Source organism: Hippocampus bargibanti, linkage group LG12 (assembly GCF_051943395.1).
Source record: "Hippocampus bargibanti isolate YZ-2025 linkage group LG12, ASM5194339v1, whole genome shotgun sequence".
NCBI lineage: Eukaryota > Metazoa > Chordata > Actinopteri > Syngnathiformes > Syngnathidae > Hippocampus > Hippocampus bargibanti.
The window spans coordinates 9,921,810-9,936,436 of NC_142745.1; the positions used below are offsets into that span (position 1 = coordinate 9,921,810).

The following is a 14,627-nucleotide window of genomic DNA, read 5'->3' on the forward strand; positions in this document are numbered from 1 at the left end:
CATATTTAGCTGACAATGTAGAACCTAAGCAGCTTTGCTTTCTATACTGATTTCCAACCCCCTGGTGACTACGGGTTTGTCTCACTCTACTGTCGTCCAGATCGTCCGGGCCTGTTGAACGTCAAGCCGATCGAGCAGCTCCAGGAGACGGTGTTGCACTCACTAGAACTGCAGCTCAAAGTCAGTCACCCAGACTCTCTGCAGCTGTTCGCCAAACTGCTCCAGAAGATGACCGACCTGCGACAGATCGTCACCGACCACGTGCACCTCATACAGCTGCTCAAGAAAACCGAGGTGGACATGTTGCTGCACCCGCTGCTGCAAGAGATTATGAAAGACTTGTATTAGAAATGAGACCACGATGGATGGACGGGCGAAGTTTGCAACAAAGTGGCGATTGAGAAAGAGACCAGGAGAAAATGGGAAGGACCGTTCACGCCTCGTCTAGACTGTGTACAGTCATCCCTCCCGTGGTTCCGGCTTGCTAAACCACCGCGTGCAATTTGGATTCTGACCCGAGTTCTAATTGGCAGGCTGCACTGACTTGGAAAATGTAACTGTGAACGCCACGCAACGTGTTTGTTTGTGTGCGGCTTATCTACACGTGCTTTCACGCACACACGCAAAGCATGAGAATGTCCAGGATGTTCAGCGATGTCACGGGGATTCAAATACATAACTCACCAAGGCAATCTGAAATGTGGCATCCTGTCACCCTTCATCTAAACGACAAGACAATCAGATTGGTTGCTGTCGCATATTTTCAGCGTCGGCTGTCAACGGACAATCAAGATGAATGTGACGCTATTGTGCCTTTGCTCTGTACAATAAAAAGTATTAAGCACAGAGTACAGTGGAACTTTCATGGTTACTCTCATTTCAAAATCAGCATTTTGAAGTGAAATCTTTTTAGTGAAAAAAAAATCAAGTACAGTGATACCTCAGCTTCCGAACTTAATTGGTTCCCTAAAAGTGTGTGTAAGGTGAAGGTATTTCCCATAAGAAACCATTAAAAATGAGAATAATCCGTTCCCAGGTCCCCATAAAACACAATTTTCTACTAAATAAGCCTTAAAACTACACCAAATGTACCTTATTTTATGTAAAATAAGTGTGCTATTGTATTGTCATTAAAGAAATAAACCGGACTGTATAAAAGTCATTTTATTTATCTTTGCGATGGTCGTTGATGTAGTTGCCTCTTGATGATATCAGAGTGAAGTTGCCATGCTTTCTCGGTGATAATACCCTCACTCACACTGTCCCCTGCTAGCTGCTTTTAGTTAATCCAAACCAACAGAAGTGTTTCAACCTCTTCTATTGCCTGAGACTGTTGCTTAGACAACACAAAAACACCTTTAGCCACACGTAGCAATGGTCGACTTAGCGTACTGGTAGTGGGACGCTAAGTCACACAAACACACACCTCGTTCGTGTTTATCGATGATCTCCTTCTTCTGCTCGACCGTAATTTTCTTTTGTGTCCTCTTCGGCTTAACACTAGCCCGTGGTGTGGTCTTTTTAATTGCAAAAGTACTCCACTCGATAACGAACCACGTCTGCATTCAAAAGGGGTGTGGAAAACTCGTCCGCCAGCCACCATGGCACTGTTCGACCGTGTGGTTTGGTGTTCATCCGCCGAAAACTATTCCGCCAGCCACATTGGTACTGTGTGGTTTGGTTTGTTTGCCGAAAACTAGTTCGTATGCCAAGATTATATTCTCGCGAATTTAATGTTCGTAAAGCGAAAACTTCATAAAATAAAGCGTTCGTAAGCCGAGGTATCACTGTATCTGTCTCAAAAGATGTTTTAGAATATAAAATATGTTTATAATGACCTTCATAAACACTCTCTACAGTTCTGTACGACATAAAAATATCATCCAATTGAATATAGTGTTAAATAATATTTACATCCCAATTTCATACTTGGCCCTAGGGTCAATAATATCCATACAGTGGTGCAACTCACAAGTTTTTCACACAGCGACATGCAAGGTTGGCATCCGTCGAACATTTTTTTTTCAGTGCGGTGACATCATAAGATGCATTCAAGCTTGACGGATTCATTTCAAAAATGCTAACTAACAGCAGCCGACCATCCAGTAGGGAAAGTTGCGCCATTATTTCCTGTGTGGATGATAAATAAACTCTTCCAAGGTTGCAGCGGGTGTTGTTGTCCGAGCACTCTGCCTCGTGGCAAACTCCAAGAAAACTAAGTGCAAATGTGCAAAGAGTTCAACTTTTAGGTTGAACTGGAGTCCCACTAGATTTGCACAAGATTACCACTCCTTCTTTTGTTTGACTTTTTAGGGTGTCAACTTTGGAGGTTCCGCTGTACATTTGTATAAAACATATTGTGAGTACGTCCAATGTGTTATGTAGCTGCAGTTGCTCTAATTATTTTGACTCGCGTGTCAATGCACCAGTGCCTTATCAATTGATCATTGTGAAATGTCTGTGTAGGCTCTCAGTCGTACAGGAGTGGTCCATCGATGAAACTGTTTCTTCAGCCGTCATCTAAAGAGCTTAGTCAGCGAACTAAAGTTGTAGAAGTGACAATGACAGACCTCTGCTCTGAGAGGTCTCAGCTCTAAGGTTGGAGCAGTGGATAACTCCCTGAAGCTAATCTGATTACTTATTTTGGTCTGTCTGATTACCTCTAATGTACTATGCCTGGCTTTGATTGCCCCATAAGCTCTGGTAATACCTCATTAGCATGACAGCCTACGTGGTAACGACCTAAAAAGTCTGTTGTAAGCACAGCTTAGATCAGAGGTGTGGCACCACTACCTCTTTCCATTAGGCATATATATATATATATAGGGCCAGGGTTACCAGCACAACTTTTGTTCGCTGACGAAGCTCTTCGGATGAGGAGCGAAATGTCCAACACCTACAAAAAAGTACACATGACGGCTGAAGAAACCTTTTCATCGATCATTGTGATGCTTTCTTTGAAAATAGAAACACAGATAAAGGGATCTGATTGGTCACTGTAAATAAATCAAGATATTTTCTATCTTATGCATGTACGTCTGCTGTGGAATATTGACGAAAAGGAAAAAAAACATTTCCAGAGTGAGATTCTCAAAGAGCCTCAACATCTTGGAAGTGTGTTTTACGGCGGTGACATCAGCGCCTCTTCGCAAACGCACCTCACACAGAAACACACACACCCTGTTGGTGTGGTTGCAACACTCCTTTTTTTTGTGGAGTTCAAAACTACGTTCGGATGTTTACGTAATCACCCCCCTTTTGTTCTGCTGGTTTGAACGTGTCATCTGGAGAGGTGAGGTCCTTATATTTGGGGTGGATCACATGACAAGGTCACACTGAGGACGTTCAAATGAAGCTATGAGTTCATTACAACACAATGAATAGACACAGAACCGTATCATAATATTTTCTTCAAACCATATTCCATGAAAAGATGATTAAAATGGCCTCAACATACTGTTGTACTGCTCTTAAGTGTAGTGAGGCTACTCGACAAATCCAGCTTTCAAATCTTTGGAATTACCTCTCATACCAAACACATGCACAGCATACACAACGCATGCAACAAACATGCAGCAAACAATGAACCGACACCGGATGGTCGTGCTGGGTGTCGTTTTAAATGTCAGTGATTAAAACGACCAGCACCTGCGAGGCTGCAGGCAGGGCTGACGTCCTGTCCTACCCGTTGGTCGCCAATCTGATCGGGACGACCAGCACCTGTGCAGGTGCAGGCGGGGCCGACAGCGCCCCCCGTTGGTCGCCAACCAGATTATGACAACATATATATACATATATATATATATATATATATATATATATATATAGTAAAATAAAATTAATGAGGCATCACAGGAATAGTATGAAGTAAGTCATATTATCCACTCTTAGCTGTGTGATCAGTTAACCCTCCACTGGTCCTCGGGCCAAAATGACATGACCCGATACTGTGTTAAAAAATGCCCCAAAAACATACATATAGAGTTTTTTCCTTAACATTCTTTCCTAGATTATCCCCAACTATAGAAAATTATTTATTTTTATTCCAACTTCCAATGAAGCTGGACAAAAAAGGTACAACGGTGGTATTCGGGTCAAAATGACCCGTGAGGCAAATCAAGTTGAAATTAAGGTCATAATGGTTTTTACACACCACAGAATGTTTCAATAAGGAGAATTATAATATAATAATTTCATATATGATCAATCATCTTCAGGACCTTCATTGTTTCTACATTCTACTTGTTTATCACACCAGCAATAGAAAAATAATCCTGAGATGACGAATCTGAAGGTTTTTTTTTAATATACATCAACAAAATATAAATATAAATGGTATCTAAATATATCTCAACTACTTGCATCCCGCTTTCGTCTTACGTTAGATCTTGTTAAAAACTAATAGAGTAAATGACTCACCCTTTGACGCGAGATGGAAGGAAGGTGAGTCGACTGCTTCCTGATGTTGCAATACTTTCCATTTCCTGTTTTGTAATCATCACCACATTTTCCCACCTTTCATCATTTTATTAAGCTACAGTAAAGTACAAGGTCAAAATATAGTGTAGGGGTCAAATGAATACCTCTTTTCGTTTCGGCTCTCATTGGATTACATGTATGGGAATGAAGACTGAAGAATTCCATCACCCTCCTGTTTGACGCTCATGTTATTCCCAAGTGTCGATGTTAGATTTGTATCATTTTGTGCCAAACAGTAGTTTTTCTTTTTTTGTCTCCGGAGGAGCGCTTTCAAGCTGTCACATGGGAGAGAAGATGGCGGCGTGAGAAAGCAGCACAGAGGAAAATAACCCTTTGGAATTGGCAGGAGACGATAGGGGATTCACGCTCGGGGGGCCGGATGGTCCTCTTGGATGGAAGAGGATGATGATGGCTGATGGTAGTGTTGCTTCTATAAATGCGTCGACTCAGCGTATCCTCACTTTGTTACAAGTCGGTCTCTACTGACCGAGCGCTGCCAAGATTCCTGAAGGGCAACGTGCCAAATCATCTCCGCTCCATCCATCTCCGTCCCGCTCCAAAGATAGAGTGGAAGATTTAGCCCGGGAAGTTCCTTAAGAAAGAAAAGGCGGCTTTTGCATTAACGTAGCCTTTTGTGTTAGTGTCAAAAAAGAATTCCACTCCTTTGTTTTGCAAAGCTCATTCCTGAAATAATACACCTGCTACTGGGTCTCGGAACAGTTTCTTTTGGCCTTTCCATGGAAACTCGATGGAATTCCTCCAAGCCTCTTTATGGTTTAATACAACCACAAAAATAACACACGTCAAAGTGTTTCAACTTTGTATGTGAGTACTCTTGGGTAACTGGTCAATTCTTAACAGCCATAAAATCATAAACAGAGGAACTAAATACTGCTCAGTGAACCCCAATTTATTGCTTAGTTACATTCCAGACCCTCCCACACACAGAGACCATATCAGAAAAAATATATACTGGCCCATTTTGCAACATTTGATCTCATACGTGTTTAACAGGAATGTGACTGGTTCAGATGATATAAACTCCATGTTTCGATTTCCTTCAGCAGTGAATCTAAAGTGGAGGGCCACAGTCCCGTTTTTACCCCCACCTTAATGAGCAAGCAAGTAGGCTGTTTGTAATAAACATATTACACAACAAACCTAAAAAAAAGTCTCCACGATTTTGGCACTTTTGTTTGAAAATGTATTTTCTTGTTTCTCTGTTTTCTGCAGAATCAAAACTGGTAGCATCCTGTTGTTTTACTACCCCTCTTGAACCAGGATGTAGCCTGCGAACTCCAAAACGTATGTGCAGACGATTTTACCACTTGATTGTATTTTTGTAAATAGCTAGTTGAGTCACCACAGATGTAAAAAAAAACATATAGTCTGTGGATGTAATCCTCCATGAGCCCGAACCAGAAAGTAACCTGCTCGCAAAAAAAGTAGCAAAGGGTAAGCAGAGCTGCAGTGCAAATGCCGATTTGGCTAGGTAACTGAGAATAATGTAAAGTTGCTTTACGTGGCAGCAAATTCGTGTTTGGGAACGTCATTAGCTGCATCGCGATTTGTCTGGTTTAGGTATTTTTTATCTTTTATTTTTTTAACATCTTTTTGATGGACGTTTTCGTGTTTACTGTTCAGAAAAGCGGTGCCATGCCTCCCTCTGTAGGAGTAGTCAATTACCGTTTTCAGAACCAAACTTAACAGTGACTGTATACTCTTGATGGCCGGTGGCAAATATCATAATGTGGACATGATGAGGCTGGTCTACAAAGTAAGTCAACATTTTGAGGTCGAAACACATTGGCTTTGACATTGGGTTGACTTTTTTGCAGCGCTTTATTAATACCACCCAATTCACAAATGGACATTTAAAGAAGACATCACCCCTCCCCCAAAGAAAACGCATTTAATGTTCATTATTATTCATTTATATATTTCTCTACTTTGGGGAAAAGACATACAATCGACTAAAAATTTAAATTCGTTACAATATGTTTGTTCCCCCATTTAAAATACTAGTTAATGTTGTATCCAAGAGATACGTTAGAGGGCAGTAATGATGCTTCAACCGCAGACCAAGCCCAAAAGGAAGAAAGAAGATAAGAAAATTGACGTCACACCCGGAAGTGTGTTTTGTTATGGTCCTGTAAAGCGGGAAGCACGATTGGACAAGTAGCATCGTAAGTTTTTTTGAAATTAAGGAAAGAAATACTGATTCAGCAAGATGTTTGATTATTTTCGACCGTACATACTTATGTTGAACAAGCATATTTTGTCTCGTTGTGTGTCAACGAAATATAGTCTCTTTCAAGCGAATTTGGCGTTGAAAACGTCATCCCAAAATGGTCTAAAGTCTGAGCTCCTCTTTTGCAGTCAAGGAGAAACACTAAAGTAAAATTTAGGCGAGGCGATATTCTGGTGCCTTTATAAACCAACAACAACAAATTTGCCTATTTTTACCCCCAGATTTATTTATTGTACTCATTTTGAGTTCTTGAGCCTCTTTAGACGCTGTGCTAACTACAGTTGCTGGCGTTATTGTAAATTATATACTAAATACTATGCGTCTTTGCGCATCTTCAAAATCATTATTTCGGAAAGTGGCCTGCATTTTATGAATGATTTTAAACCTATTGGCAAACGTTGCCACTGAAAAAAACAGAAAGCAAAAATTGTTTAGGCCACATCCACCACCACACAATACATTAATCTGTATGACAATAAACAATATCAGAATGATTCTACATATTTGTTTATTAATCAGGTTTAAGGTTCATTTGGCTGTTTGTGTTTCCTAAGATGACATCCAAAGAGCAAGATGTCACACAGTGCAACATCTCGCCGGTTCTTTTCATGACTGTGGAAGGAGAGCCCATGTCCTTTTATTTGCGCCCGGGCCCCATCAAGAAAGAGCTCCAGCCTCTCATCATGGCTGGGGGAGGCACTATGTGCAATGTCCAGAAGCCTGGATCCATTTTGCTTGTTGATCCTGAGGAAGAAAGTGTTTTTAATGAAACCACAGCACATCGGTAAGTGAATCGTGTTTGTGAAAAGGGGAGCCCTGTTTAAATGCCATGTTTTTGTCACTATACAATAGGCTGTTTTAACATGTGCTTTTCAATAAAAATACAGATCAGTTGAGTACACAAAATAAGAACAAAATTTATGTTTTCATCTTAAAGTGATCTGAAAATCTCAACTGCAAACTGAAATAATCTTCCTAATATGAATGTGGTCATGCAGCACTGCCAACTCTTCTGGATTTCCATTATTTTGTTCAGGTAATGTCTGAGAGCAACCTCATAATGGTCGCAATTTACAATGTTCCAAATAGTGTATTTTTAAAACAATAAATAAATCATCGGTCATTTTGCACAAAAGGTGACCTATGATGGTCAAATAAATAACAGGGTGGATTGCACTTTGAGCCGAATAAATTCTGATATGAAGGAAAATATTTTTGCTTTTAATTGTATGACAATGAACATGGTTGTTGCAACGAATAAATAAAATAATATGTCATGTCAACTGTAGTGTCGCATATTTGACAATAACACTTAACAACATACAGCACAGATGACATTTCTTTCCTCAGGAGAGATGTTGTGTTGTGTAATTAATGTTTTGCAGTGTATCTTTCTTTATTCTTTTACAAAATATACAGCAATAATGGCTTCTTAACAAAATCTTAATGCTTTTGAAATTCAGACTCATTGTTCTGGAAATGAAATCCAATAGGTTGGGAACTTAAAGTATTGGATGTTTTTACACATGGCAGCATCATTACGCTTACAATGCATTGAAAAAAAACAGCCAAAGATGTTTCACAAACCTGTATTCGCTGTTACAAGTACTCTGTGTGGTTAATTTTAGGTACGTGTCTGTCCAGTACATTCACGACTGTGTGGAAAAAGATGAGCAGCTGAACCTCGACGACTACAAAATGAAAGCAGGACCAAAGCCTCCTCCAAAATTCAACAAGATGTATCCCGGCAATTCAGAAGGTACACCCCAAATGCAAACCACAAACTCCTGAAAAAAAATTTACAAAATTGTCTTACATAATGCTCATATGTCACGAACGGCACAGCATGGCGCATCCCGCGATGAAATCTTGTTTTCTTCCCATTAGGCAGGCAGCCGTACACTCCAGACGAAGACGCCGCTATTCTGAACTATGTCCGCCTGCGAAAGTCAGAAGTTAAAGGCAATCGTCTCTGGCAGAAGATGGAAAAAGAACACGTGACCACTCACAGTTGGCAGTCAATGAAAGCCCGTTACAAAGATCACCTAGCTCACAAACACACCAAAGACGTCGCGGCGGAAGAAGCAGCCGGAGAAGACGCACAGGTTATTTCAACACAATCAATGAATGCTTACTACACAGTGTTCACTTTATTTATATACAATACTGCTATATTTCAGCATATTTTTGTTTGTGCTTTACAAAACACTGCCATTGGGCTGAATACTTGCACCTCCAAAAGCCTCACTTTTTAAAACACCCCCAAATCGCATTGCATCATTGAAAATAACAAGTCATTTTGGACAGTTTGGGTTGATCAATAATAAATCATAAAAAGCACGCGCGCACACGCACACACACACACACACACACACACACACACACACACACACACACACACACACACACACACATGCGGAGTTACAGGAATTTTGCCTAAAAAATCTAAAATGTCAAGCTATTTATATATACAGTAAAGTCTCGTTATATCGATAGTACTGCTTATTACGATACTATTTCTATGAACTCAAGGAGAAAATTACATGCCCGCAGCATCGGAAATATCGATATTCCGGTTATATCGATATTTTTTCAGACTCCCGAGAATATCGATATAACGAGACTTTACTGTATTAATATACATTTATGTGTAATTTGAATCCAGATGCTTTAAAAGTAAAACAGCTTTCCTTGAAGCACCCAAAATTGAATGTCATTGGCTGCACTATAATAAGTGAAAGCCCTTTAAAGTAAGAATTATGTCTAGTTGTATCAAGTTATAATAATGGCACAGCATATATCTGACATTTGTGCCCATACAATTTGTTTAACTCATTCACTGCCAGACGTGCAAAACTCCAGTGCCAAAGTTTTTGTAATTTTTATGAAGATTCCAGGACCCACAGAATATTGAGTTTTATGAGTACATAAACATTCAATGCAGCATAAGAAACCTTAGACTCTGTTCTTTCATCAGCACAAAAGAGTTAATTCCTTAGTTATATGGGTGGTCTGGAGTAATATGAGAGATAATATGAGTGGGGGCAGCTGGACAAAAAGCAAATGCTGTCGCCTTGTGGAAGGGAAAAACATCTCCAGATGTCTGAAAAAAAAAAAAAAAAAAAAAAAACAAACCAATTTGGGAATGGCGCTCCACGTCATATTTCCGATTCCCGAATAAATTAGGGAATGGCAGTGAATGAGTTAAACTGTGGCAATTTTGTTGATGTTGTTGAATATTCCTGCAAAATGGTGTCTTATGTGGGCACAGGAGAACGAGGCAGTTGAAGTGACAGACAGGCCTGACTTTGAAGACAAAGCTGCTGTTCCTCTGACAGAGTCGAACCCAAAAGAACCTCCAACGACTACCGTTGTTGCTGAAAATGGATCTTCGGGTGATGTCCAAGCTCAAACAGCCAATCCTGTCCAGCAAGAGGAGAAAATCTTAACCCCACCAGAGAATGAAATCGAACCAGCACCGATTGCTGAATCCGAAATGTGCGACTCGGAGGAGATCGCCAAACCAGAAACGGAGCAGCCACCCGCAAACACCTCGCCTCAGAATGAAAAAGCACCCGAAAGCACAGAACCACCCCAAAAGGAGCCCCAAAGCGATGGCTGGACAAGTGATGATGAAGTGTGTGTACATCGCCGCTCAGTGCGTCGTCAAGTGCGTCGCAAAGTGCGCAAATGGTTGCCAGATTCTGACGAAGCAACATTCACCAGAAAACTCCCTTCGTTAACCTCCTCCTCATCATCAAGAACTTCAGGCAAACAACTGCCGCCCTCCCCTCCTACTCCCGGGACAACCAGGTCAGCCTCATGTTCTCTTCTACAAGAGACCGAAGAGCTTGAGCCACCTCCCAAGAGAGCAAAAGGAGAGACCGAAGCACCCAAAGTGTACGAAACAGCCACAGAAAAAGAAGCGGAGATTGAACAGGCCGATGCTACGCACCCTGCTGCCGCACCACAAGCAGGTTCAGCTCATGTCAACCAGCCAAGTAAGACACCCTAAATTTAAAACATAAAGTACATAGATAGCGGCTCTGTATTATGGCAATGAACTCCCTTCATCGCAACAAGAAACTGTTTAGCAAGTAGGTTTTCATATTTGAAGCTTTAAAGGGTAACCGACGCCTCCGGACAAGTTGTGTCCATAATTTGTAAAATCACTTCAAATGACTTCTACTGAGCATATTTTACAAAGATTCCACGGCATGTAGCTATATTTTACGTTTTAAGACTTGCGCTGAATATTCAGGAAGTCTTGTTCTTGAGTTGGTGACGAAGCCTACCATGACGTCACGGTCGGTATTGTCACTGACCAAGAAAGCGACACACAATGCATTTTGGGTGCTTTGTTTGGTCTGAAAACTTTGTGTTGATCCGTGTTGATGGCAAAATTTATCAGGAAAACACATAAATAACGCGATGGTGAATCGTTGTGTGTTGCACCAAGACTACTTATTCGCTGACACAAATTCCCAGCAGACAAATCAGCCCATTTCTAACAGAGCTTGGATGCCATCTTGTGCATTTTCTGGGACACTACATTGGTGTCATTGATGGCTCGAATTGATATGGGAGGACTTCTTTAATTGATTGCAAACATTTATGCTTTCCTCTTCAGAACTATATGAATCATATTCATAACTGGATGAGTAACAAGAAAGCATCTTCTCCGAATCTGAAGTCATTGTTTTGATTCTCGAGCAAGGCAAGACGTCTTGGCGAGACGTCACGAACAAGGGGAAATGGCCAGTTTCAGAAGGTCCCGCCTTCTGAAACTGGCCATTTCCTTATTCATTCAAGTCGTTTTTGGACACTGTCATTTTTATTGGTGTTTTTCATTTGACAAAAAATATTGACCTGCCTGTTTTGGGTATATTAGATGCTATAAAACGTTTTTCTGATGTCAGTTAGGAAACAAAAAAAATGTGTCAGTTGTCCTTTAAGGTGTCTAATGTATTTCCAGATGAAAAAGACCCAGGTCGGATTTGAATAAATCACAATCATACTGCTCACATTGAAACATGGAATGAAAAAATACATACCATGTGAAAAAAAAAAGAAAATGCAACTGAATTTCTCTGAAAAGAATACACATATATATAATCAATATATCTATATACATTTTTATTATTTACCGTATTTTCTCATGTATAAGGTGCGTCCAAAAACATTAATTTTCTTCAAAAGATGACCCTGCGCCTTATATGCAGGTGCGCATGATATGTGAAGTTATATTGAGCCACAGCAGGTCTCGCAACTGGTGCGTAACACCAGCCTCTACTGTCGCGCCTTTTAATGTGGTGTGCCTTATATTTGGAAAACTTTTATATATTTATATATTATATTTGGAAAACTCTTGTCATTCATTTAAGTTGCGCCTTATACTCAGGTGCACCTTACATATGTAAATGGTTTTAAAATACACCATTCATTGGGGGGGCGCCTTATACTCCGGTGCACCTTATACACCGGAAAATACGGTATATATATTTTTGAGATACAGAAAAAGAGGTTCTGCAAAATGTGTTTAGAAAAATGAAAATTATATTGACCTGCTGCAAAGGTGAAGTGGATTTTAGGCTTACCCTGGCATTTTTTCGCCTGAAAGCCGGATAATCATAACCTTGTTTGAGTCATACATAGCCACATTTTAAGCCTAACGAAATGCGAGTCCTTGGCTTTAATTTATTTATTATTATATATATAGTGTATAATATATATAATATTATATATTGATGTTTTTTTGTTTTGTTTTCAGATGGGTCCCAGCCCCAGGGAGCTGAGACGAAGAAAAAGAGCAGGAGGAAGCTGGGAATAATTGAGAGGGCTACCAGAGAGTTTTTGAGTAGCTCCTCTTCAATCTCCAGCAACAGTGCCTGTGAGGTAATTTGATAGATGTACTTTGTACACATTTTGGGAGCTTATACGGCACTTTACTAATCCTAACTAACAAGTTCAGCCCATTTGAGCCAAAGATTCGCTCTTCTTTGTTTACATTGCACCAGTTGTTTACAAATGTTGATTTTTTTGGGGGGCTGCCCAGTGCCAAAAATATAAATGTATGCACTTGAGTTATTTTCAGGTGATATTAAACAGCACTTTCATATTGTGACCGCCAAGTTAAGAACAGTTTAGCCCAAGATGCACTTTACTCTGTTTACATGATACAAGTTGTTTACCCAATGCTGTCTGGTTAGCTAGACAAGTCCTTGTTAACTTTCAGAAAATATGTTCGTGCAATAAACAGCCATCAAAAGGACAATGTTTTGCCATCAATATAACCCGGGTGTTTACACTGATATGGTCTACTTGGGCCAAGAAGAATCACGAGTCCTCTCACCATCCCTCAGTCCGTTGAGGATATTTTCCAAATGGTATCCGAAACTCCCCCGGTGGTGGAACCATTGGCCCGCGTGGACGTTTCTCCAGCCTGTGCCGATCAGTGCCTTCCTGAACGAGAACCCATCGAATGGATGACCCCGCCAGAGGGCAGTCTGTCTCCGCAACCAAGCAGCGCGGTCGGGGTGGCATCCAAAGCTCAAGTTGGTGACGAGTCCCGGGAAAAATACGTCATCGCTCCAGAGCATGTCCAAATTGAGGAGGACAAACGGTGTATCGTGGAACTGATGAAGCAAACAGATCAGGTGGGCTGTATTAATTTTCATTGTTTCTTTTAGTGTTGCCCTTCTTATAACTGTAAAGTCACACCCATTACAATCATGTTCCAAATATTCATGCAAATTAGGTTTTTCTCAGAGTTTTATGAATGTTCATTACGTGACAATGTGTCATCTGATGACGCGATAAATGTATCTGCCTTGTGGTCAAAAATTGATCAAAATTTACGTGTTTCCAATATGATTAATTAGCAAGAGATTGATGAGTATGGAGGTGACACCTAAATAGACTTTGGAAGTCTCTTCTGATAATCTTGTCAATAAATTGAAGCAGAGACATTGTAAAAACTCAAGTGCAATAGACAAACAACCTCCTAATGATTTCATAATGTACCTGCTAGGATTTGGTGTCCGTGGTTAAAGCTTTGCTGAAGACCAGCGGTGACCTCTCCGCCGCCTCGCGCCTACTTTGTGACCCCATGTCCTTTTGCGCGCCGCTTTGGGACCGGCAAGATGATCGCTTCCTATTGTCGGAAGACGCCGCTGCGCTCCAGCGGCTACAGAGGAAACACGGTGAAGCCGCCGTGGCCAAGCGGATGATGTTCCTCAAGGTAGAGCGGTGAAAATGGGGAATGCTCCTGTTTTTGTCGTTTTATTTTTTCATTCCTGATCAATGCTCGATATCTGCTTGTTTTACGTTCAATTGTTGAGTTGACATTTTAAAAGTGGTTTTTATTAAGTCATTATATACTCTTCACCAAACCATAACTTTGTACTCCTTTTATCTCTTTCCCATCATGATATCATTTTTACTCATTTAAAGCTGGGAGTGCGTCCTCACCGAAAATGACACTTGGTGACTATATGCTGAGCAAATGCATTCCTGTTCCCACTCCATGTCAGTTAGAATAATTTAGAGGAAAATAAAGCCTCAAATTTGCTTCATGAACCAATTGTTATACTGTATATATTTTTTCACGTGTCCGGGTGGTGATGCTAGTTTAAATAAAGGGCAAATGCCAAGGCAATATACTTTCACACCTATGTCAATTTATTATTATTATTATTATTATTATTATTATGTTGATTGGGCAGTGCCATCTAAAGGAGTGAAAAAAATACAACTGGTACATGAAGTAAATTGGAAGCTTTATTTTCTGTCACTAGCCTGCGTAGTTTTTAATTACTTTTATTGTATTTTGGAACAGCAGTGTTTTGTTGTAATGTCAGGAAAATTATAATGTTCATTAAAACATCAAGTGTACCGT

The 14,627-nt window shown here is 40.4% G+C and overlaps 2 protein-coding genes across 3 annotated transcripts in view; both read left to right on the top strand.

Moving 5' to 3' along the window:
* Nucleotides 1–3,554, top strand: part of pparg (peroxisome proliferator-activated receptor gamma) — a 34,424-nt gene extending 30,870 nt beyond the window's left edge. Inside the window, exon 9 of the mRNA XM_089011323.1 lies at nt 101–3,554. Within this exon, the coding sequence (XP_088867449.1) occupies nt 101–348 (248 nt within the window). The 3' untranslated portion in view covers nt 349–3,554. The remainder of the gene's footprint in view (nt 1–100) is intronic.
* A 3,051-nt stretch (nt 3,555–6,605) lies between these two features.
* Nucleotides 6,606–14,604, top strand: terf2ip (telomeric repeat binding factor 2, interacting protein). Of its 2 annotated transcripts, none has more exons than XM_089010553.1 (8): nt 6,606–6,665; nt 7,285–7,514; nt 8,359–8,489; nt 8,618–8,835; nt 10,002–10,731; nt 12,501–12,625; nt 13,093–13,386; nt 13,761–14,604. In XM_089010553.1, the coding sequence occupies exons 2-8, from the start codon at nt 7,285–7,287 to the stop codon at nt 13,980–13,982; spliced, it is 1,950 nt and encodes a 649-aa protein (XP_088866679.1). In that variant the 5' UTR covers nt 6,606–6,665; the 3' UTR covers nt 13,983–14,604. The 2 variants fall into 2 exon arrangements, with proteins under 2 accessions (XP_088866679.1, XP_088866678.1); XM_089010552.1 differs by having other exon boundaries at nt 6,616–6,665; nt 7,250–7,514.
* Nucleotides 14,605–14,627: the final 23 nt, after the last annotated feature.

Excerpts from the sequence above, each read along its gene's own strand:
- terf2ip (XM_089010553.1), top strand. The coding sequence starts at position 7,285 with ATGACATCCAAAGAGCAAGATGTCACACAGTGCAACATCTCGCCGGTT. Across the intron at positions 8,490-8,617 it reads GTATCCCGGCAATTCAGAAG|GCAGGCAGCCGTACACTCCA; the intron begins GTACACCCCAAA and ends TCTTCCCATTAG. Across the intron at positions 13,387-13,760 it reads TGATGAAGCAAACAGATCAG|GATTTGGTGTCCGTGGTTAA; the intron begins GTGGGCTGTATT and ends TGTACCTGCTAG.